Source organism: Acomys russatus, chromosome 7 (assembly GCF_903995435.1).
Source record: "Acomys russatus chromosome 7, mAcoRus1.1, whole genome shotgun sequence".
NCBI classification, from domain to species: Eukaryota; Metazoa; Chordata; class Mammalia; order Rodentia; family Muridae; genus Acomys; species Acomys russatus.
In genome coordinates, this window is record NC_067143.1 from 61986644 (window position 1) to 62011000 (window position 24357).

General features: G+C 47.8%; 1 protein-coding gene across 1 annotated transcript in view; it reads left to right on the plus strand.

The window, feature by feature from the left end:
* Parva (parvin alpha) overlaps positions 1-24357 on the plus strand; it is a 143586-nt gene that overhangs the window by 92274 nt on the left and 26955 nt on the right. The window contains exons 2-5 of the mRNA XM_051149238.1: positions 7275-7364; positions 8165-8235; positions 12873-12975; positions 22967-23107. Of these exons, the coding sequence (XP_051005195.1) occupies positions 7275-7364; positions 8165-8235; positions 12873-12975; positions 22967-23107 (405 nt within the window). The remainder of the gene's footprint in view (positions 1-7274; positions 7365-8164; positions 8236-12872; positions 12976-22966; positions 23108-24357) is intronic.

Below are 24357 nucleotides of genomic sequence, written 5' to 3' on the forward strand. Positions count from 1 at the left end.
TTTCTATGGGAAATTGCCTTTTGTGCCTTCAATAGAGATGAACTGAGGTTGCCAGGATGGCGTTCAGTGGGTAGCAGGCTTGCCTGCATGCACAAAGCCATGGGTTCCATCCCCAGCACTGCATAAGCCAAGTGTGATGAAACACACCTATAATCCCAGAACTGGGGAGGTGGAGGCAGGAGGGTCAGAAGTTCAAGATCATCCTCAACTACATGATAAGTTCAAGGCTAACCAGAGATCCATGACATCCTGTCTGGGTCTGTCTCTGAGTTCTCTGTTCTTTGCCGTTAGGCTATCATCAGTGCCATCCTGTTTGACTGCAGTAGCTTTACTAGTGTCTTGAAGTCTGTGGTCAGTACGTTGTGCTGCCCTTGCACATGAGATTCAGGACCAATGTGTCAACGACAAGGAGATATCTCCTGTGGTTTTGACTGAGAGGTTTCTATTACCCATATGTTGATCCTACTCACATTTAGCTTGGTTTCTCCCTAAGCATTACACTTTGTGCTACACTGAAATGATATTTCCTTTAGTTTCAAATTCCAGTTGTCCTTTCTGGCATGTGAGAGAGCGGTCAGCTTGTGAAGTGATGACGGCACCTTGTGACACTCCCTTAGATCCTCCTCATTGGGGGCATTCTACCATTTCTTTCCCCTGTGACTGTGCCCAAGGCTCTGGCACTCTGTGCCCATCCGCTTCTCTGACGCCTGCCTGTTTCGCCTTTCTTGAACATGCTCACTCCACCATAGTGTTCAGACATCATGGCCACTGTCTCAAGCCCTACCCTGTTTCCCAAAACTTCCCTATTTTTACACAGATGTGCTTTTTGGGGTCCACCATGTTGAATGAAAATTTAGATGTTTCAAAGTCCTACTCCAATGTCCCTTTTTCTAGGAACCCGTCCACCCCGACCCCTACCCCCAATCTTCAGCATCAGAATCAGCCTTTGTTCCTGCACAAGTTCCTCTGGTTCCCCTAGGCCTGTCTCTCCCACTCCTGGGAGCAGAGTGAGGCAGGTCTCCAGACTCCAGAGGAGGCACCCAGTGGTACTTATCAGTTGAGTGAATATAATTATGGAACCTCGAATTCACTGTGTATGGTCTTGAACTGCTGATCCTCTTGCCTCCGTTGCCACCCTCTCCCCACCCCACCCCTCACCCCCTGTGCTGGGGTTACTGTGTGCACCACTTCCTGGGATGGATGGACCCCAGGGCTTTGTGTGTGCCAGGCAAACAGCCCCACCAGCTGAGCTCCACCCTAACCCTCTTTTACTTTTAGAAACGTTTCTCCATACTTGTTTCTCCCATGGGGTTTTTTGGGTTCCCAGGAATAGAACCACAGTGTCCTGTGGCTATCCTGTTCTTCCTGGGGAGAAAGAGGAGGTCAAGTTGCCATCAGTTACAAACCTGCGCTTTCCGCGTCATCCTGGTTCCCATGCTCTGATTGGGTAGACTGTGTCCCAGGTCCAAGAAAGCATCTGTCCTTCCAGCTTAAATAGTAATGGGTGGTTCCAGGGGTGGTAGCTCACCAGTATCAACAAAACCTCCTCCTCTTCCTTCATTCCTGTCAACTCAGCATTTTAGCTGCTTCTTCAAGCTAACTCACCTCTTGGCTATAAAATGGCTGTGGCAAAGTTACCCATAATAGCCTAACACAGTAATGACGGAGAAGGGAGGAAGGAGGGGGTGGGGGAGACTTCCCTTCCTTGAGATTCTTTCTTAAATGGAGAATGATTATTCCTAGAAACTCCTAGAACTATTTCCACTCAAAGCTCAGTGACTAGAGTTGCATGCAGGGGTGGGGACTTGAACCAATCAGGATCACACCCAGGACACAGGAGGGACAGGTGGGTCCCAGACTAAGATGGGGATTATTTTTTCAGAAGAATGAATGCTGGGGGGTAGCAGAAGCATCCGTCCACTGTGTTGTCCTTTCTGAGAGGATTGCTTTAGATCTGACTGCAGGAAGCCACATCATCTCCTACAGCTAATAAAAACCAGAGCAGCATTCGAATCTAGCGCCTTCAAATTCCCAAGCCTGCCTTCTGCTGGCCAGCTGGACCTCATTTCAGATGGCCTTTTCCAGAAAATAAAATGAAAGGGAGAAACCCTTTTTTCTTGGGGTGAGCTAAGGCAATCTCCAAGCCTTTGCAGCCCGCCCATAGGCTAACCATTTATGCTTTTATTAAGTTATGACTAATGGCCGGTGTGCTGGAGGCTGCACCCTCAGGCCGAGCAGGGCTTCAGACCATTCTAGAGTAAACAACATCTTCAGATTCTGCGCTGCAGCCTTTTGTCTTCCTGAGCTCAGGGATTGGCAAGCATGCTGCTGCTGGGCCCTGCCTGGGTTGAATAGAAAGGAACCTTCCAAAGCAGGCAGGCTGTTTTGGGAAAGTGGCTGCTAATGGGGCCTCGTGGGGCGGGGGCCAGGCACAGACTGAGCAGTTTGCATATTGGCTTTTACAAACAACTGGCTCTGAGTCAGCGGTTAATGGAACGGGAATGGGGTTCCTGCCCAATGGTTTCTTCCAAACACCCATTTCCAATTGTAAGCGTATCTCAGCCTTTCTTCTGGGGCTTGTTATGTCTCCATGAGTGAATTGAAGAGGCAGGCCAGAGGGCGGGGTTCTGACTGTAGCTGTGCTCATCTGAGAACATTCTGAACAAAGCCCTGAGCCGGGAGACCCCATTCAGAGGCACCTTTAGGAGTCCTGGCTGGGAATATCATCTTTCTAGTCAGAAGGAGATATTTAAAGACTGCTGGGTTTATACCCCGGCTCAAGCTACATTTGGGACAGATGTGGATTTTTTTTTTTTTTTTTTTCCTTCACAAAATGCAGACTGGTCAAGAGTAGAGCCTCATGCTCATAATCTTGGCACTCAGAAAGCTGAGGTAGGAGGATTGCTGCATTCAGTCCCCAGCACCATATAACCAGGGCGCTGGTGGTACACGCATCTGATCCTAGGCACCAAGAGGCAGAGGCCAGCACTTCAGAAGTTCAAGGTCATCTTTGACTGCCACTGAGGGACAAACCTTTTCCTGGGGAGATGCAATGCACACCTCTACTCACCCCAGATAGAGAACCCATGACAGACCAAAGCACAGATACCCCCAAAAACAATTTGGTGAACCAATGAGTTTTACTGGGGCTGCCTACAGGAATATGGCTGAATGGTTACTTACAGGGACAGAAATGACCCAAAGCGTACCCCAGCGTGGGTGACAGCTCACAAAGCTGGGAACCTGGGGCATGCTGCACAAGTGGCTTAGCAGGTTGTAAAGAGTTCTGTCCAGATGCCTCAGTTGGTCTAAACCTCTTCCAGGCAGCTCTGCTGGCTTCTGCTCCTTCCAAGCTGCTGGTCTGGTCTCAGAGCCTTCTGTGCCGCTCAGCTCTCCTTGTCCTGACGGGTGTTTTGGTTTTTTTTTTTTTTTTTGGTTTGTTTTGGGTTTTTTTTTTTTTTTTTTTTTTTTTTTTTTTTTTTTTTTTTTGAGACAGGGTCTCTCTGTGTAGTCTTGACTGTCCTGGACTCACTTTGTAGTCCAGGCTGGCCTCGAACCCACAGCAATCCGCCTGCCTCTGCCTCCCAAGTGCTGGAACTAAAGGCATGCACCACCACGCCCGGCTCCCTGACAGGCGTTTTAACCAGTGTTCTATTGTTATGGAGAGATACCATGACCACGGTGACTCTTATAAAAAGAAAACATTTAATTGGGGCTTGCTTGCAGTTTCAGAGGTAGGAAGAGAGAGAGCCACTAGCCCTGGCTCAGGCTCTTGGAATTTAATGCCTACCCCAGTGGCATACTTGCTTTAACTAGACCACACTTACCCAGACAAGGGCACACCTCCTAATCCTTCTGAGTAGTGCTGCTCTCTGATGACTAACATTCAAATATATGAGCCTATACGGTTCGTTCTTATTGAAACTACCACAGGGGGATTCTCAGCTCTTTTTTACCTACTCTGGCCGGGAGAGACATACTGGAACTGGTCAGTTTCTGGAACTTCCTGAAGCGGTTTTGAGTTGTGTTGTCTTACTGCTGAAGGAGCTTACTGCAGGGTGGAATGCTTCTATCGTGGAGGAAGCTGTTGCACAGTAGCTACACAGTAAGTCAAGGCCAGCCTGACACAGTAAGTCAAGGCCAGCCTGACACAGTAAGTCAAGGCCAGCCTGAGCTACACTAGCCCTCGTCTCTAACAAAGTGATCATCTTCACTCGGTCTGCGTTCTGATTTGGAGAATGTTAGAAACACAAATGGATGGCCATTTCTTCAAGTGATGACGATTCTGTGAGGAAACCCTGAGGGCAGCAGAAGGCTGAGGAGAGGTCACAGCCCAGGAGTCTGGTGTGTGATGAGAGACTGTAGGACAGCTGAAAGCAGAAGGGCGGGCGGGCGGGCGGGCTCCCTTGCATTTCACAGAGCATTCTGGCTGCACAGTGGCAAGAAGGTGAGGTGGAGAAACTCAAGAGAAAGCAATAGCTGGGTAGGAAGCCATTCTGGTGGGCAGAGGGAAGAGGAATGTGGCTTGAGCAGTATTGGGGGTGGGGAGTGTTGGTGAGGAGAGGCTGGACCTGGGGTCCTGGCTTGGCGGGGTGGGCCCTAGAGAACTCACCAGTCAGTATGTTTGATAAAAAAAAGTGAGAGAAAAGAGCCTTGAGGTGCTCTCCAGATTTTAGCTTTAACCATCAGGTAAACCAGGGTGCTTTGAAAGAATATGTATGTTTATTTCACATGGCATTTTGATGCATAGCTTTCATCTTCTAAGTTTATGCTCAAGCATCATGCAACCAAATTACCAACACACACACACACACACACACACACATGCACACATGCACACATATCCGTCCATGCATGTACATATATATACACACATACATCATGTTTTGAGTATATTTACAATTATATGTTGGGCCATATCTATAACTACATTGGGTCACATGTAGCCCATGAACACTCCTGAGCACCCTTGAGCACCAGGATGGACTTGGTATAAACAGTGGTACCGCCTGCTGAGGAGGAGAAGGAAAGGGGGAGAGGGTTTGCTTCTGCACAGCTGTGGTGGGCGGGAGGGTGTTGAGTCTCAAGTTCTGTTTTAGATGTCTAACCCTGGGATCTCAGTAGACTCCCACGTGTTAAACAGAGGCCCATCCATCAGGCCTGGCTGGACCTTTCGCGAGGGCATCCCTGACGTGTAGGCCAACGGGATTTCCTAAGAGCACATCAGACAATTGGATTTTCTGTGTGGGCAACGGTGCATCATGGTGCTGTAGGGACCGTAGACACCAAGGACCTTTGAGACTTGAAATGTATTTCCAGCTGGAAGGGTGCAGCGCTTCATTCACTGAAATTTAGACAACTGTGTAGAGCCCCACAGACCTAGGGAGGGAGAGACAGGCAGAAGAGTCAGAAGTCAGGAGCCTCCGCCTTCAGGAAGCCCAGCCTCACATCCATACTTAAGCATGGCTGTTTCCACCACTGCCTGTCAGTGTTGAGCTCATGTGTATGTTTCTGCTATGCTTTTATGGAGAACTATACAGAAGGGCAGTTGAATGAGTTTGAAGACAGGAGCTCGGTAGTATCCTGAGGAATGTTAAAAGCCTGCTGCTCACATGGCTGAGGACATGGCTCAGTGAGTAAGAGCACTTACTCCACAAGCATGAGGTCCTGAGTTCGAATCCCCACTACCCCATAAAAGCTTAGCTTACCTGTACCTGACTGGAACCCCAGTGCTGGCAGGCAGGGGTGGAAACTTCAGGCTCAATAGAGGAAGACACCTAGTATCCTCTTCTGTGCCCTATATGCAGAGTGTGCACAGTAATATATATAGATATATAGATATAGATTTGATGTTTATACGTGTTACATATATAAAACATATATATACATTATATGCTCTACACTTGTACATAGATTACATAAAGGAGTCCACAGGCCAGGGACTTGCCAGTGTGAGTCCCCCTTTAAGGTGACAGCTGCTTCTCTATCTTGGTGCAGCTGACTCATTCCCTTATCCAGCCATAAGCGGGTAAGTAGCCCCCTGTGTTTAAGTGTGTTTAAGAGTTCTCCTGAGTCTAGGCTGCAGTCAGGGAGGTCTGAGTCAATAAATAAATAAATAAAACGGAAAGATGGGTCACTGCTTTCATTAAGGTTGATTGCTGCTGCCGTATTGGCGCCCGCAAACCTCCCAATGACCAACACCGCCCTAGAAAAATGGCCCTTCTGTGCCTGATCGGCAGAAAGTGAGAAGGTGAGAGTTCCAGCTTTTGGGAGGAGTAAGCTGAGATCGGCACCATGTGCTCGGAGCACAACCAACTTGGGGGTAGGAATCTTCCCCCCCTTCCAAGGTTCATGTGGGGGTTGTGTGCTTGAAGGAGCGGGGCTCTAGGTCACTAGCCCGCTCTAACATTTCTTTTGCTATGCTGGGCTGTAGATTTTCAGTATTTGAAAAATGAAATGAAATCAGTAGTCAGGTTAGCAAGATGGCTCAGTGAGTAATGGAGCATGCTGCCAAGCCTGACACCCTGAGTTCAATCCCTGCGTTCCGTGATAGAGAGAGGGAATCCACTCCCACAGGTTGTCCTCTGACCTCCATATATTATGCAAACACACACACACACACACACACACACACACTCCAAATAAATTAAATGTAATAAAACATGTTTAAGTTAGCGGTCCCCCACTGGAAGTTAATTTTCAGCTGAGGATGCAGGATTGTAAAGTAGAAGAGCCTGGAACTGGTCCCACAGTTCACGAGACCTGAGGGGCCCAGACCACAGCTGAGATGTTCCCACACAGCAGCTGGAGTGAGGAGCGGGAGGGAGGAACAAGTGAGAAATGCCTCAGGGAAGACAGGGCTCCAGAGGTAACAGGATGAGATCCGTGGCCTCCTTCATCCTGTCCACAGCGAGGAAGCAAGGACAGACAGCCAGCAGACCTTGGAGGAAGGACAGGCTGAGGTCAAGGACAGCAGCCCTGTTTGTTCCAGAATCTTCCCTAGGAGAAGATGGATCTCTGATTTTATGATTCCCTCTTTCTCGGGAAAGCAAGAGGGATGACAGGCACAAACTTGAGATTAAAGGGACAATTAGGTCGACTTAAGAAAGAGCTGCCGTGGATTGATGGCAGGCTGGGAGCAGTTATGAACTAACTGATTCAGGAGGAGGAACAGTCTCTCAGCATCAGTATTGACCATGGATGTTGGAGAGAATCCTCCCTACCCTCCTCCCCATTCTTTCCCTCACGTGACCAGGCTCCTCCTTGTCTTTCAGTGTCCGAGTTCCAAGAAGAAGGAATGAATGCCATCAACCTGCCCCTTAGCCCCATCTCCTTCGAGCTGGACCCTGAGGACACCATGCTGGGTAACTGTCCTTCTTGTCTCTAGAATAGCCATGTGCCCACAGCTTAGACACCCCCACCAAACTCCTTTTCATTTTCTAGCTCTCCTAGTTTTATGATTTTTTTTTTTAAAGACAGGATTTCTCTGTGTATCCCCAGCTGTCCTGGAACTCACTCTGTAGACCAGACTGGCCTTGAACTCATAGAGATCCAACTGCCTCTGCCTTCCAAGTGCTGGGATTAAAGGTGTGCATCACCACCACCCAGCAGAATTTCTTTTTAAGAATTTATTCTTTGAGAGTTCCATATATGTATGTAATGACATATGATTATATCCACTTCCGTTTTCTTCTCCAACTTCCAAATTTCCCAACTCCCCCCTCCCCTAACCTCATCTGTTCCTCCTCCTCCTCCTCCTCCTCCTCCATCTACTGGGACACAGGCAACTCACAAGTGGGTACACCAGCAAAGAATCATCCCTCCTCCCTCAGTGACTACCAACGGCCTATAACTTATTAGCAAAGAGTGGAGCCTCCAGAGCCCCTCCTCCATCCAGGCTGGAATTCTGGCTGGCTTGACCGTGTACGCATCTGGTTCAGGTTGCCACAGCTGCTGTGATGTCCAGAAGACAGCGTGTCACAGCACTCTGCCCTCCTCCTTTGCCTCTCACATCGTTGCCATCCCGTCTTCCTCAGTGCTCCCTTGGGACCGAACACTCATAGTTTTTTTATTCCTGGCGCTTTGGCCGTTCAGGCCTGGGCTGCTCTCGACCTTGCTTTGCAGCAGGCAGCACTCAACGCACACACCCTGTTTCCTTTTACAGAGGAGAACGAGGTGCGGACTATGGTGGATCCAAACTCACGCAGTGACCCCAAGCTTCAAGAGCTGATGAAGGTAAGAGGAGATGAGGAGAGGTTCTGGGAAGGATTCCCACAGCCTCTGGGCCTTGGCAGGGATGATGATGGCGCCATACAAGGGCCACTGCAAAGGGGACATAGTCATATCCCCTTTCTTTGGAACCATTATATCTCCAAGTTAGGAGCAGCCCCATTCTCCAGGTGAGGGAACTGAGTCTCAGGAAGCCAGGTGACCTGCCTCTAGTCCAGCTGGTTTAGAGAGATGGAATTAAAAGCTGGGCATGGGGCTCAGTTAGTGGCGTGCTCTCCCAGCATGCACACATGCGAGTATAACTTGGCATAGTGGTACATGCCTGTAATCCCAGCATGTGAGGCAGAAGGATCAGAAACTCAAGGTCATCCTGTGCAACAGAGAGTTTGAGGCCAGCCTGGAATGCTTGAGAGCACGTCTCAGAAAAAGAAAGGAAGGAAAGAGGAGGAAGGGAGTGGGGGAATGGAGGGACTGTATGGTGTGGGTGGCACTTTGGCCACCATGCAGTGACTGCTCTGCCCATCCCTTTTCCCTTCTTGTCCCTTGACCTGTGTCCCTCCTCTTTGTCCCCAAGCCTCACTTAAGACAGAAAGGTGATTAACTAGTTCACAAGTCCACTTGTCTTCCTGCTCAAAGCCTGTCTGTGGTTTTCTGTCAAGAGCAGAGTCATGGTATTTGAGTCCTGCTCTGGCTTTCTCTTAATCCTCAGGTCAGCAACACGGGACAGCTGGCTGCTGGCTGCAGCACTCCCTGTCCGCAGACTTCTTCCTAAGCAGCTACCTCTACTTGGATTGCTCCAGTTTCCTGCACACCACTTCCCCCTTAGAAGTGCTCTCTAATGGCCATTGCTATGACTCAGCTTCTCTGTACAGCAGTGGCCTCTTGGCTTCGGTGTGTCAGTGTCATCTCCACATGTCCCAGCTCTCGGAGCAGGTGCTCACTCGCTCCTCCTCCTCTCTCTCCAGTGAGCTTCTTGGAGTTAGAGATGGTCCTCTCTTTGGAAGCATTATATCCCCAGAGGCTAGCACAGGATGCCACAGATAACAGGTATTTCATATGCATTGGCTGGAAGGGGGGTGGGGGGAAAGGAAGTGAAGAAAAAAAAAAAAGGACCTCTTATAAAAGCAGCCAAACAGGGTCCTGGAAGATGGCTTAGTGGTTAAAGCAAAGGCCATGCAAGCATGAGACTCTGAGGCTGGGTCCTAGAACCCACAGAATGGAAACTAGATGTCCTGGTATGCACTTGAAGCTTTTCACTGAGGGAAGAGGGGGATGGAGAAAGCTGGTCTCAACCAATGCTGACTTCAAGTTCAGTGAAGAGACTTTGCCTCAAAAAAAAAATAATAAAGGTGGAAAATAATGGGTGGAGATAACCAAAGTGTCTCTCTCTCTCTCATACACACACACACACACACACAGAGCCGCCAGACTATTCAAAAGTAGAGTCAGAATATTGTCCCTGTAGTTGATGCTAACTCAGTGAACAGTCATGTGAGAAACTGGAGGACTAAAAGTCTTCTCAGAGGAGCTAAATAAACATCCCTGATACCCTGGGCCTCACTACAAGCCCCACAGACATGTTGGGCTATAAAAGATGGGCAACTGGCCCTTTCTTGATCTCTTCTGTGCTGTACCCATTGATGGCTGCTGTGGTCCAGAAGGACCCGGAGCCCTCACCTTGCCAGGCAGGGAGAAGGTGGGATGGATGCAGTTGAGGTTCTGTCTGCTCTTCAACCTCTCTGGGGTGCTTGGTCTGAGGGGCCAATACTGGAGATGGTTAGCTCTGTGCTAGTATTAGTTCCTTCCCTACTGCCATGACAAAACACCATGACTGAGGCAACTTGTAAAAGAAAGCTTTCAATTTGAGGGGGCCCATAGTTCCAGAAGGTTAGAGAACATGACAGCAGGCCGGTAGGCAGGCATGGCACTAGAGCAGTAGCTAAGAACTTGTATCTGATCCATAACCATAAAGGAGAGAGAGAGAGAGAGAGAGAGAGAGAGAGAGAGAGAGAGAGAGAGAGAGAGAGAGAGAGAGAGAGAGAGAGAGAGAAGGAGGGAGAGAGCGCCACTAGTGACACACTTCCTCCAACAAAGCCACACTTCTTAATCCTTCTCAAACAGTTTGGAACCACCACAGCTGGTCCTGGCATAGTATACTCCTGTGCTGCGATGGGCAGTATTCTAATGGCCCTGGAGAAGTCCAAGAAGAAACAAATAGAATTAGCTCTGTTGTGTGGGCTCCAGTACTGATCTCCTAGACCAAGGACCTGGCTTGCAGAAAAGGAAGGTTGGAGGTGCACATTGCTGGGCATAAGCAAAGCGCAACATTGTCCAGAAGACTATAACCTCACTCCAGGGAGACCTGGGACTTTTCAGATCTAGGCTGCATTGGCCACCTTGAAATCTTAGTCTCAATGTCAAACGCCTTCATCTTCTTTTCAGAGACTCCTCAAAAACAAGGCTTTGGGAGAGCATCTGTTCATTGCTGCCTACTTCTGTGTGCTCTCTGCCTGGGTGGGACCTTGTGCTGGCTACTGTTGTTAATTTACAAGTAGGGCCTAATAATGTTTATTATTAGGCCTATAATTATTACAGCAGTATAATCTGCTAGCAATCAATCAAGACACAGACACCTGTTATGTTTTAAAATAGCCTTAGTTAACCAGGGGCGGGGCAGATATCAATCCTCTAAACTACTTCCCATAGTGGGCCAGGTATCCCATGCCATCTGCTTCTAATGATTTCTATCAAGCTACCTCCCACCCATAATCCCATATACTTGCTAATGTTCTTCATCTGGGCCAAATTCTCCATCCATGCCAGCCATGTGCTTCTCCTCCACCTAACCCATCTCAGCCTTCTTCTCTCTTCTCCTCTGGTATCTCTTCTTCCCAAGATCCTCTCTGTCTCCCCAAGCCTGAGAACCTTAACCACATCTATCTCATTTACCCTGCCTAGGTGTGAATGCCTTTTATTAATTAGCATCAAAATACATCAGACCAACAGACTACTCTTGAGTGTCAGTCAACTTGATGGGATTTAGAATCACTATGGGAACAAATCTCCAGACATGCCTGTGAGCCATTGTCTAAATTTAGGTAGCTGTAGGAAGACCCACCCACCGTTCTGTGTGCTGAGTCCTTAAAAAAAAGGAAAAGGAAGCGAGCTGAACACCAGCATCCACGCATCTACCTCTCTCTGCTCCCTGACTGTGGGTACAACGTGACCAGCTGACAGTAACTACCTTGCCAAGTGCCATAAAGAGAGGGTGTGTCACATTCTAAGAAGATCTGCCTTCCATGGAGTGTTTGGACATTGTCATGGGTAATTCTTTTCCACTGCCAGCACATGGGGTGCTTTGATCCACAGCGTTAAAGATCAGAAGTCAGAGCCTCAACAGCAGTAACTAGCTTGCCTCAGACTCACAGATGACAGAGATGAACAGGCACAAGTTCAGAGATGACAAGAGTGTATACGTGCAAGCCAGGTGAGGTGGCGCATGCCTTTGATTCCAGCACTCAGGGAGGCAGAGGCAGGTGGATCACTGTGATGCCAGCCTGGTCTACAAAGTGACTCCAGGACACCCAAGGCTACACAGAGAAACCTTGTCTCGAAAACCAAACCAAAACAAACAAACAAAAATGTGTGCAGGGGCTGGAGAGATGGCTCAGAGGTTAAAAGCACTGTCTGCTCTTCTAAAGGTCCTGAGTTCAATTCCCAGCAACCACATGGTGGCTCACAACCACCTATAATGAGATCTGGTGCTGTCTTCTGACCTGCAGGTGTACATGCAGACACAACATTGTATACATAATAAATAAATAAATAAATCTTTTTAAAAATGTGTGCATATGTACAGGGCTGTGACTAGACCACAGTTCACAGAAGGGCAGACATAAGTACGTCATGGACACCAGAGGAATGCAGACATGTGTGTATCCAGTTATAGATGACAGTGGTACACACTCAAGTCAGTAGATGGGGCTGGCATTTTGATCATTTGCATAACTCCTTGCCTGGTATTAAGCCTATCCCAGTGGGGAAAGGCCTGACAGACCGGGCAGGTCATCAGAGTCACCAGTACTGCCCACACAAGGAGGGCTAACCTTCATGTCTTAGTTGGGGCTTTTCATGCTGTCATAAAGCACCACGGTCATAAACAACTTGGGGAGGGGAGGGTTTATTCCAACTTACAGTTGGTGGCCCATCATGCAGAGGCCACGGAGAAACACTGTTTGTTCCTCATGGATTGCTCAGCCTGCTTTCTTATAGAACCCAGGACCACCAGCCAGAGGGTGGCCCCACCCACAAAGAACCCTACCCCTAACCCTGAACCTGGCCCTTTGCAGTTCAGTCACTAATTAAGAAAACATCCTACAGGCCTGTTACAGCTAGATCGTCTGTAGGCATTTTCTCAGCTGAGGTTCCCTCTCTCGGATGACTCTAGCTTGTGTCAAGTTGACAACAAACTAGCCAGCACACTCTGAGAATGCCCAGGGGTTCCGGGACTCAACCTACCACTTGGACCTAGGACTGCTTGATTAAGATCGAAGCTCATGTGGGTTTTAACTGTCCACCATATGAAAGCTAGTTTCCAAACAAATACGCGCAGCTTTTCCCTGACTCCCTCGCTCTCTCCGTAGGTGCTCATTGACTGGATCAATGACGTGCTGGTGGGAGAAAGGATCATTGTGAAGGACCTGGCTGAAGATCTCTATGACGGCCAAGTCCTGCAGAAGCTCTTCGGTAGGAGAAGGGGCCTGGGGATCATGGCTGGCTCTTAGCTGAGAGGTAGTCCTGGCTCACAGGGGTCCACCTGAGAGGGGTGGATGGAGTGGGATGGAAACATGGGGCTTTAGCTTCCACTCCACTGGTGCTGTTTGATGTGACAGAATCAGAATCGTGGGAGGAGTCTTGGGGAACCACATGGGTCTGCTCTGCGACCATCCAGGGTCATCAGCTGGGTGGACAAGAAGCCCCCACTGCAGAGATACAAAAGGCACCTCAGCCTCCAGGAAACTGCTCTCATAGCCTCACACACATGTGGATAGCCCCTTGTGTTTTCAGACTTTTGTGGCTGGTGTGTGTCTGTGTGTGTGTGTGTCTGTGTGGTGTGGTATGTGTGTGAGTGTGTATATGTGTGTGGTGTGTGATGTGAAATGTGTGTGAGTGTGTGTGGTGTGTGAGTGAGTGAGTGTGTATGTGTGAGTGTGTGTGGTGTGTGAGTGAGTGAGTGTGTGTGTGTGTATACCTGTGCACATGCATGCTGTGCCTGTGTGCTTTCCCAGATGTCCATGGGGAAATCTAAAGCCAAGGGGAAGAGAGGGAGGATTCGGAGATGATCTTGGTAGATAACGGATACAGCAGACTTCCTTTCTCATCCTCCTTGTCTCAGGCCCACAGCAGCCCAGGATTCTAATTCCAGGGTCTGGCGGCCTGTTAGCCTCCACATGGGTACACTCTGGACTGAGCACACCCTTTTAGAGAAGCTCCTCCCCTCCTTGCCAGCAGCCCCCCTGTGTACAACATTGCCAAGACTCCCTTCTTGCTCGGCCCTTGAATCTGTCTGCTTTGCTATTTTCTTTTCTTTTCTTTTTTACATTTTTTTAATTAATTTATTCATATTACATCTCGATTGTTAGCCCTTCCCCTGTTTCCTCCCATTCTTCCCTCCCTCCCACTTCCCCCCTTCTCCCTTCTCCCCTCCCCTATGTCTGTGATTGAGGGAGACCTCCTCCCCCTACATATGCTCTTAGAGTATCGAGTCTCTTCTTGGTAACTTGCTCTCCTTCCTCTGAGTGCCGCCAGGCCTCCCCATCCAGGGGACATGGTCAGAGATGCTTTGCTATTTTCACCAACCACTTTGGTGCTTGTCTGAACTACTGAAAAGCTCACGTCAGCTCTTCCCATCCCACCTCTGCAGGCCTGTCGCATATTAGCTGCAACACCTGGTTAAGTCACAAGTCCATCCACCCTGATCTAACACACTTCGGCGGCCCTCTCCTGCTGATCACCATCCACACCACGTAGCACAGCCCTCAGCACATCAAATCATCGTCCCCACCCCCACAGCTGTGTGCAGCCTTTGCTCCAGACACCCGAGCACACATGGCTCACATGACAGGGCGTGACAGGTGCAGTAAGCGACAGTCCTCGCTGTATGTTCTTCTATTTATGTCCACCGCAGTACATTATTTCACACGCGGTGTGTTCAGCCCGATACTTCACTCTCGTGTCTGCTGCTAAAACTGTCTTCCTTCTCCATCGACTAAGACACCGTTGTTGCTCATCCTTCTGGACTCAGGCATCTTTCTTTTACACCCTGTGCTCTAGGGTCAGATGTAGAGGACAGGGCTATGGATTCTCCTGTGTTCATCCCCACCTCCATATCTATCTAAGGGGAAAGTGTGTGTGTGTGTGTGGTGTGTGTGTGTGTAGTCAAACGTATATAATCTGAAATACCCAAAATCTGAAAGTGTGTTGAGTGCTGACATGACTGGAAAATTGCACACGTTGGAGGACATGATGAGTTGCAGTCAAAGATGGCGCCTTAGGACTGTTGTGTAAAGCCGCCTTCAGCGTAGGCACGGTAGCACATGCCAATAATACCAGCACTCTATGGAGGCTCAGGCAGAAGGAGCCTTGTAATTTGAGGCCAGGCCCAGCTGTATCATGACTTTATTACCAGTCAGGGCCACCTAGCACTACTATATACAATAATAACAAATGCCTGTAGTCTTCGTGTCAATACTGTAAGTATATATAAGCTATTAAATAATTTTGTGTTTAAGACTTAAATCTCATCCCTAAGATGTCATATTATGTACATGGCAGCATCCCAAAACCTGAAGAAAAAAATACATACATGTGAAATCTAAATTCCTTTGTCCAAAGAATTTGGGGTAAGGGATATTTAGCTTGTATAAGGCTGTATCTGTAGACATGTACATGTATGTGCATGTGTTTCTACATGCCTTTTCTTATGTGTTGCTCATAGCTGGGTATGAAAGCTCATATGGCCCTTTTAAAGTCAAGGAGTAGGTCTTATTTATTTTTCCCAGGCGTCTCCGGGTCTGTCAGGCTGCCTTGCACATCACCTAGCACTTAATCAATGTATATTAGGTAAATGAATGAACGGCTAATATAAAACCTAGTAATTTCTTGGAAGCTAAACTGATTTGGTACTCAAACATCAATATTAATGAGTATTAATATTTAAAGGTTGTAAATGCTAGCTGAATGCAGAATGGAAGGCTTTGGCACGTGTAATCACAGACAAGATGTGTGCCCCACTAAGCATGTCCCCTGTGGCTGCAGCTGTTGACCCCTCCAGCAAGATTTCTAATGAGGCTCGGAAGCTGCCTGGAACTGTCCTACACTAGGCTCTTGGAGCAAGGGTGGAACATGGCCATGGAGTCATCTTTGCCTCTAGCAAAGGGTTACAAAAGAGCCTGATATCACATCTGTGTAGCTCCAGAGCAGGCCTCGTGTATGAGCAGGTCAGGTGACTCGTGATGTCCATCTTCATGTCCCTAAGGTGACTCATGCTTCTCATGTGAACTTCAGTTCAGCCTCTGTAAGGATGGACATGTGTTCCAGACCTGTAGGCAGGATGCCCAGGCAGAGAGAACCAGTGTGCAGCATCGTGATGTCTTAGGAACCCCTGGGATAGACCAGTTTAGAGACAGGTTTGAGTGACCCCTGTGACCTTATGCTCCCTCTAGCTAGTCTTCTTTCTGTCTTCCTTCTTCCCCAACCCAGTTTTTTGAAAGAGTGCTTGGTGCTCCCTGCGTCTGCTAACAATGGTAGCTACTCCCCAATGCAGTCACTTCCCCACCTTGGTATCAAGTGTTCCTGCCAAGATCATCAATGGATTCAGACAACGACTTCCTCCTCCTTCCTCTTCCTTCTCCTTCTCTTCCTCCTCCTCCTCCTCTTCTTCTTCTTCTTGTACTTCTTCTTGTTGTTCTTGTTCTCGTTCTCCTCCTCCTCTTCTACTTCTTCCTCCTCTTCCTCTTCCCCCTCCACTTCCTCCACTTCTTGCATTTGACCGAATACTGCACTCCTTCCCTGACACATAGCTTCTATGTCTTGGTGTTCTCCTGGTGGCTTTCTCCTGCCACTGACACCAGCTTCTGTCTTTTTGCTGGCAACAGATTTTTCTGTAGGTTTTCCTTAAAGCATAGAGACAAAGATTTGATGGGGGAAAAATGTATAGATGGTCTTAGAAAATACAAACACACAGAGCCTGAGGGTATGACTCAGTGACAGAGTGCTTGCCTAGCATGTCCAAGGCCTTGGGTTCAATTCCTACTACAAATAAATAAATAAATAGAAACAAACCAAGTAAGTAATATAAAAGGAAATGCTGATAAGATTATATCAAAGAAGTCAAGTATGGTGATGCACACTTTAAGTCCCAGCACTTGGGAGGCAGAGGTGGACAGACCCCTGCAGGTTCAAGGCCAGCCTAGTCAATATAGAAAGTTCTAGAATAGTCAGGGCTACATAGAGAGACCCTGTTTCAAAAAACAGTCAGAGAGAGAGACAGAGAGAATATGAATTAGTGACAGGCTGAGGCTGTAGCTCAGTTGGTAAAGTGCTTGCCTAGCATGCAGGAAACTCTGGGTTCCATCCCAGCACATCCACAGGGCACCGAGACACCTATCTGTAAACTCCATCACTCAGGAGGGGGAGCAGGATCAGGATTTTAAGGTCATCCTCAACTGCCTATGAGTTTGAAGCCAGCCTGGACTACGTATTAGACCAGTGGTTCTCAACCTTCCTGATGCTCTTCCTGTTGTTATGCTCTCCAACCACAAAGTTATTTTCATTGGTACTTAACTGTAATTTTTCTACTATTGTAAATCATAATGTAAATATCTGATATGTTACCCCTGTGGGGGTCATGGCCCACGGGTTGAGAACTGCTGTATTAGACTCAATTTTCCCCCCCAAATAAAATAAATAAAAGGTATATTAATAAATACAACTGCTCTGATTGTATCCTGGGCTCTTGGAGCCACCAGATGACAGTTTGACCTAAAACCACCCTCTCAAGGACATTGAGGAAAGAGCATTTATCTTGAGGTTCTTATCACCATTGCAGGAAATAAAAGGTGTCAGCTGGCTCTCTAACCTGTGGAGGGAAAAGAAAGAGCCTTGGGCTGGAAGTGGGAACAGGAAGCAGGTGAACAGCAGGGCTCAGGGAACTCTGGGAAACACATCAACATCACTCAGAGGCAGCAGGAGGTATAACATCTGTACTGTGGTGGCCCTTGCTGACACAGGCCGTCTCTGTGCTGGTTGTGCCTCTCCAGGGGAGACAGCAGACAGTGGCCCGCTGCTGCCTCTTTGTGAACCCCACCTTGTCCTTTCATGGGAGTAGCATCAGCCCTTTAGCACCTCAGAGCAAGAGTGTCCTAATCCCAGCCAGAGGAAGAGTGCCTTCCTGTTGTGTGACACTATTCCCAGGGAGATGTGAACATGCCTTTACTCACCCCAGACAAGGAAACAACAGAGGACCAAAGTTTGGATAGCACCAAAGTCCATTTGGTGAAGCAGTGAGTTTTGTTGGAGTTTCTCACAGGACTAGACATTACTCAAGGATGGCTGTATCACCAACACCTACCCCAGCATGGGTGAAAGCTTATGAAAGCTGCGAGCCTGGAGCATACTGCACAGCCTACAGGCAGCTCAGCAGATTGGAGAGTGTCCTTTCCAGGAGCTCAGTTGGTTTCTGTTTCTTAGAGACAGCTTAAGTTCAGGTGTAGTGCAAGTGAACCCTACTTCAGGTGAACCCTACTGCAGATGACCTCCAGTGCAAGTGACTCTTAGAACAGGTGAACCCTAGTAAGGATAAAGCCTAGTGTGGGTGACCCTAGTGTGAGCGACCCCTAGTGTGGGTGAACTCAAGTGTACTGCAAGTACAGTCTATGGAAATTGGCGTTACCCATTTTTTTTTTTTCAATTTAATGGATATGTCCCATATGTTTGAAAACAAAGGTAGTTTTGAATAGTTAAACAGCTGGGGAATCTAAAATTCTGGAAAGCAGGTTTTACCATTCCTAATTCTTTGGGGTTATGATATATGTTGCAACTCTATGAATTAAAGCAGTGGGTCTCAACCTCTCTAACGCTGCGACCCCTTAATACAGTTTCTCTTATTGTGGTGACCCCAACCCATAAAATGATTTTATTGTTCCTTCATAACTGTGATTTTTTTTCTACTTCTATTAGCAACCCCTCAAGGACCACTGAGTTAAAGCATAAGGATCGTTTCATTGTTGAGAACTGACTATATCTGCCCTGCATTCACACTTCCTGAATTTGCTGCATGCCGTTCCATTGCTGTATAAAGCCAATCTCTGCAAGAACACCTTAATAATCTAACTAACAGCAAGGAAATAGCCACAAAGTAATCCACCTGAGAGCAAATTCTAACTCACACCCTATCTATTTCACAATCATATTAGCACTTCCTAAAAATTAGGACCAATTATGGACAAATTGCAAAAGTATGGAAATGTGTAAGAAATGGCTTCCTTGGAAAATAATTCTTCAGCAATGGATTTGTAAAGACTCAGCAAATATTACCCTAGAAACAGAAGAAGAAAATTAGAAGTCTAGAAAAAGGAAGTATCTTTAATTCCTTGACACCATGAAGGAAAATCACTATGTAACTGTAGAAGTAAGTGAGCGGGGAGGTAGCTCAGTTGGTAACGAACTTGCTGCACAAGTATAAGAACCCAAGTTCGGATCCCAGCACCCATGTTAAAAGCTGGTTGTATTGGCATATGTGTGTAATCAGCCCTGGGGAGGGGAGGCAGGAAGATCCCCTGGGGGTCGCTGGCAGTCTAGGCAAACCAGTGAGCTCTAGATTTAGTGAGAGACCCTGTTTCAGATATTTATGATGGAAAGCAATTGAGGAAGATACTCCTAGCCTCCACACATGCACACGCACGCGCACACGCACACACACACACACACACACACACACACACACACACACACACACAAGAAGGGAGGGAGGAAGGAAGGAAAGAAAATCTTACTGAGGTAAAGTAATGAAAAAAAACCAGTGAGGGGAGATTTGGAAAGATAGATAACCAGATAAATACAAGAATAAAATGTGTGAGGCAGGACTTTTACTCCTGTCAGCAACCACAAATTACTTGTATATATGGGATGGTTTTTTTTGCAAACAGGGAAAGTGAGGGATGGAGCCTAGCTAGATGCCTACAGAGGATGGTCAAATGTGCAATAAGCTCTATATAACACATATGAATTTTTCAAAAGGATGACTTTAGCCTAGAAGGATACGCAGGATATAAATGAGTGCAGAAAAGGGCAGTAGAAATACACACCCATGTATATATACTATATTCTCATTTTTAAATTTTACTTAGATGTTTTTAAAAAATTGTATATGCATGTGTATGTGCATGAGCACACACACCCCTGCTGCTGTGTGTACTTGGAGGTCAGAAAACAACCAGTGAGAGTCTGTTCTCTCCTTCCGCCTTTACGTAGGTTCCCAGCACCTGGGAGGCAGAGGCAGGCCAATTTCCATGATCTCAAGGCAAGCCTGGTCTACCTAGTCAGTTCAAGGTCAGCCAAAGCTACACAGTGAGGCGCTGTCTCAGGAAGAAAGGAAGAAGAAAGGAACAGAGGCTCAGAAGTGGAAAGTGTTCACCTTAATGCTAGCCAGCAGGAAGTGGTAAAGGATAAAGATCCATAGACTGGACCAGCAAGCACGGAGCCGTCATACCCTCATCCTCCCCCCCCTCACTCCCCTCCCCCCCCCCACCCCCCCTCACCCCCCCTCACCCCACCCCACCCCGGCCAGCCCTCTCCTGAGACAGTCAGCAGTAATCTAGCCAGATTTTCCTCTGGGTCAAGTTCAGGCTTTGAACTTTATCACCACAGTGTTTGGTGCAGCCCTTCCCAGGGCTTGCAGTTGCAAGGTATGGGGAAAAAAAAAATAGCTTGCTTCTAAGGACAGTTCCAGTGTCATCGAGATATATGGGGAATGGGGGACAGATGACGAACTTTCTCCCTTTCTTTAATAGGAAAGGATTCAAAATAACAGTTTATCTTAAAAATGGAAAAGGTAGACTGACGAGGGATGGCCTATTTGGTAAAAGTGCTTCGGGCGTCAAGACCTGAGTTTGATCCTTGGGACTATGTAGTCAAAGGGGAGACTTCGACAAGTTGTTCTCTGAGCTCCACACAAACTAATTCTCTCTCTCCTCTCCTCCCGCCCCTCCCCTCTCCTCCCCTCCCCTCCCTTCTCCTCCCCTCTCCTCCCCTCTCCCTCCCCTCCCCTGCCCTCCCCTCTCCCCTCTCCTCCCCTCTCCTCTCTTCTCCTCCCCTCCCCTCCCTTCCCCTCTCCTCTCTTCTCCTCCCATCCCCTCCCTTCTCCTCCCCTCCTCTTTTCTCCTCTCCTCCTCTTCTTCCTCCTCCTCTTCCCTCCCTCCCCCCTCACTCACTCACACACACACACACACACACACACACACACACACACACACACACACACGCTATCTAAGGTCTGCTGTACGCTTGATGAATCCCTGCACTTCAGACGTGAGGGATGGCTTGAATCAACGAAGACGGGCAGAGAGATACATTTGAGGCTGCTGCACTTACAAATAGCCCGCAGTCATCCGGCCACGACGCTGACAATAATTCATGAATCTTCAGAAGCTGCGCACTCTCCGGTGGACAGTCTCACACCGAGGGGCATGTAACTTGTATAAGCTGTAATTACCAAAAATAAATAAGCACTGGTCAGAGCACTGATGGAGAGTTGAAATATTTATATGGCAGCCTTTAAAAATGCAGAGAAAAGTTATTTTAGACACATTCTGAGTCGTGGGTTCTGTCAGTCCCGAATGAGCAGGGCAGAGTGCATTTAGGTGAACCTAGAAGCAGGTGCTGCCGTTTCCACCAAGGAGGCTACCATTGCCTTGTCCTTTGTGATAGGTTAAAATACAAATGTAGATAAGTAAAAACAATCAAGCTGCCTCCTGTGTCACAGGAGGACACAGGCAATGCATTGGGTTTGAAGCGCACCACACTGTGAGCAAGCGCTGTCCAGGAGAGAAGACCCTGCCTGTCTATTGCCAAGGGCTTCCTTCTGGCTTCAGATTTGTAGTTGACACTGTGCACAGGTGCTCCTGTGCATAGGTGCTCCTCTGGGCAGGTGCTCCTGTGCGCAGGTGCTCCTGTGGGCTTATTCAAGCATGGAAGTAAACGGTCCCATGAGAGGACCTTCTATCTTCCACCTGACTGGCAGTATTTATAGGATGCCATCAGGTTTAAGACATAGTCTGATTTTAGGGATATGAAATTTAAAAAAAAAAAGAAACACATATACCTTGAAACTGATAAGATATGTCCCCTTGGGCTGGAGAGGTGGCTCAGCGGTTAAGAGCACTGACGGCTTTTTCAGAGGACTGGGTTCAATTCCCAGCACCCACATGGCAGCTCACAACTGTCTCTAACTCTAAGATCTGACAACCTCACACAGACATACATGCAGACAAAACACCAATGCACATAAAATAAATAAATTATTTTTTTAAAAGGTATGTCCCTGTCTGTGGTGAGGGCGGGGCTAGAGGGAAAGAGATGCTTGCATCAGACTGATGTGATTGGGGCAGGGGCGGCGGGTGGCACCCATACAATAGTAGACAGAAGGCTTCTAAGATGGACACGACTGGCTCTGACAGACGGCTGGTCAGTTGGGACACAGTACTGTCCTTGGAAAAGAAGAGGAGGAAACCCAGAGCGAAGGAAGAATACTCAAAGGCGGCCTGTTAAATTCCCCACCTCTGTGGTCCCAAGGGTCTCCAGCCCAATCAAAGGGCTTCCACAGGACTGGTGCTGCCATTAGACAGGAGCAGTGGTTCTCTTCTAGAAGGGTCCTCAACACAGCTGGTCCCTAGTATCCGAAGGTTTCATGTCTGCAGGTGCAACTGACAAACCTAGAATTGCCTGGGAAGACGCTTGGTGAGGGGTTGTCTGCGCTCAACACAGGGAGGGCATGTCTGTGAGAATTGTCTTAACGAGGCTAGCTGATGTCGGAAAGCCCAGCCCATTGTGGGCAGCACCAATCCCTAGGTGGGGAGTTCTGAACCATACGGGTGGGGAAATGGAGCTGAGCAGAAGCAAGCAAGGGAGCATGCATACCTTCAGCTCTCTGTGTGATGTCATATGACCAACTACCTCAGGCCCCTGCCACCAGGAATTCCCCACGGCGATGGAATGTAGCCTGGAACTATGAGCCAACATAAGATTTTTCTCTACTGAGTTACTTTTTGTTGGGTTATTTTATCACAGCAGCAGCAACAACAACAACAAAGAATTAGAGTGGACTATAAATCGAAATTTTTGAGTAAAAATTACATTTATTCTAAAAATATCCATACTTTTCATGTCATGATTCTATAAACAATATAGAAAATCGGTATGTCGTGGCCTTTATGTTGTATGAGACATTTAACTAATACAGAATGATTAAACCATACAAGAAGATTGCATAGGATTGCAAACACCCTGCCACTTTTGACAGGGCACTCAAACACCCCAGATTTGATTTTCTGGGGTAGGATCCAAGAACAATCCTAGCTTGACTGAGTGACTGAGTGTTGCCGTAATGTCTGAAGGAATAGGCGTGAGTTGGGTTTGGGGGACTCAGGATAATGGCCGCTCTTTGTCCCTGTCACCCCAGAGAAACTGGAGAGTGAGAAGCTCAACGTGGCAGAGGTCACCCAGTCGGAGATCGCCCAGAAGCAGAAGCTGCAGACTGTGCTGGAGAAGATCAACGAAACGCTGAAGCTTCCTCCTAGGAGCATCAAGTGGAGCGTCGACTGTGAGTGGCGCAGGGGACGAGGAAATGATGCCCGCTGCTCACGCGTCCCCGCCATTTCTAAGCTGTTATGCATGGGATACAAATTCGTTTCTTTGAGAAGCACCTTTCACGGGCAAGATAGCCTACCATATAACCCTTGGCAGGTCAGGGGTATATAAAATGTCTGTGCCACTGTTCCTTTGCTGGAAGGTTTTCTGTGGCTCCAGGTCAGCTTGGAAAGGAAATGACGAATTCCTGGAGCCACTTCTGAGACCCACGTAATCTGCTAAAAGCACTGCTCTCTCCAGTGTGTGAGACTTTGGGAAGCTCAGGGCCACAGGGCCACAGGGCCACAGGGCCACAGGGCCACAGGGCCACAGGGCCACAGGGCCACACAGCCAAGAGGCCAAGAGTGAGGCTTCCATTCTGTCCAAAACCCCACAGCCTTCACTTCTGCTCTGTTTCTTAGAAGGACCAAAGAGAGTGCTGAAGTCCAAAGCACTAGAAAAGGGTTTGTTTTAATGTTATTTTGTGTGTGTGTGTGTTTGTGTGTGTGTGTGAGAGAGAGAGAGAGACAGAGAGAGACAGAGAGACAGACAGACAGACAGACAGGCAGAGAAGAGGGAGCAGGGAGGCCCATGCCCTGGTTCATGGAGGCAGCTTTGTGAAGTCAGTTCTCTCCTTTCACCTTTACAGGGATTCGTTTGCATGATTGCTTCTACTCAGCCTGATTTCTCTGCTTATACAGCTCAGGGCCCTTGCCTAGGGGATGGTGCCTCCCACACTGGGTGTGGTCTGGCAGCTATGAGCTCATTTATAGGGAGAACTTACAGGGAGAAGGGATTTCTTTTTCTTTCCTAGGCTTGGAAAAAAAAAAAAAAAAACTCTCCTAAATGATGGGTCTATTTTAAGTCCTATAAGTGGGATGGGTAGCCTCTGCCACATTGACATTGTATCAGTTAACTTAAAGACAGTCTATTACAAATACCCAGAGGCCAATGCAGTGTAAAGAAACAAACACAGATTTTTTTTTTTTTTTTTTTTTTTTTTTTTTTTTTTAGTACAAGTAAAATGGTTAGAAGGTGTGGATCTAAGTATTAGGAACTTTGTATTATTGTATCCCATTTATAGGATATAAATGGATCCACCCCCTAGAAAAAAATTTTTTTTCAAATGTAGAAAAGAAAAAAAACACCCCCTCCCACTTTTGTGACCTCATAGCTCCCAGGGGCTATCTCCCCTCCTCATTTCTGACATCTGGCATTGGAGCC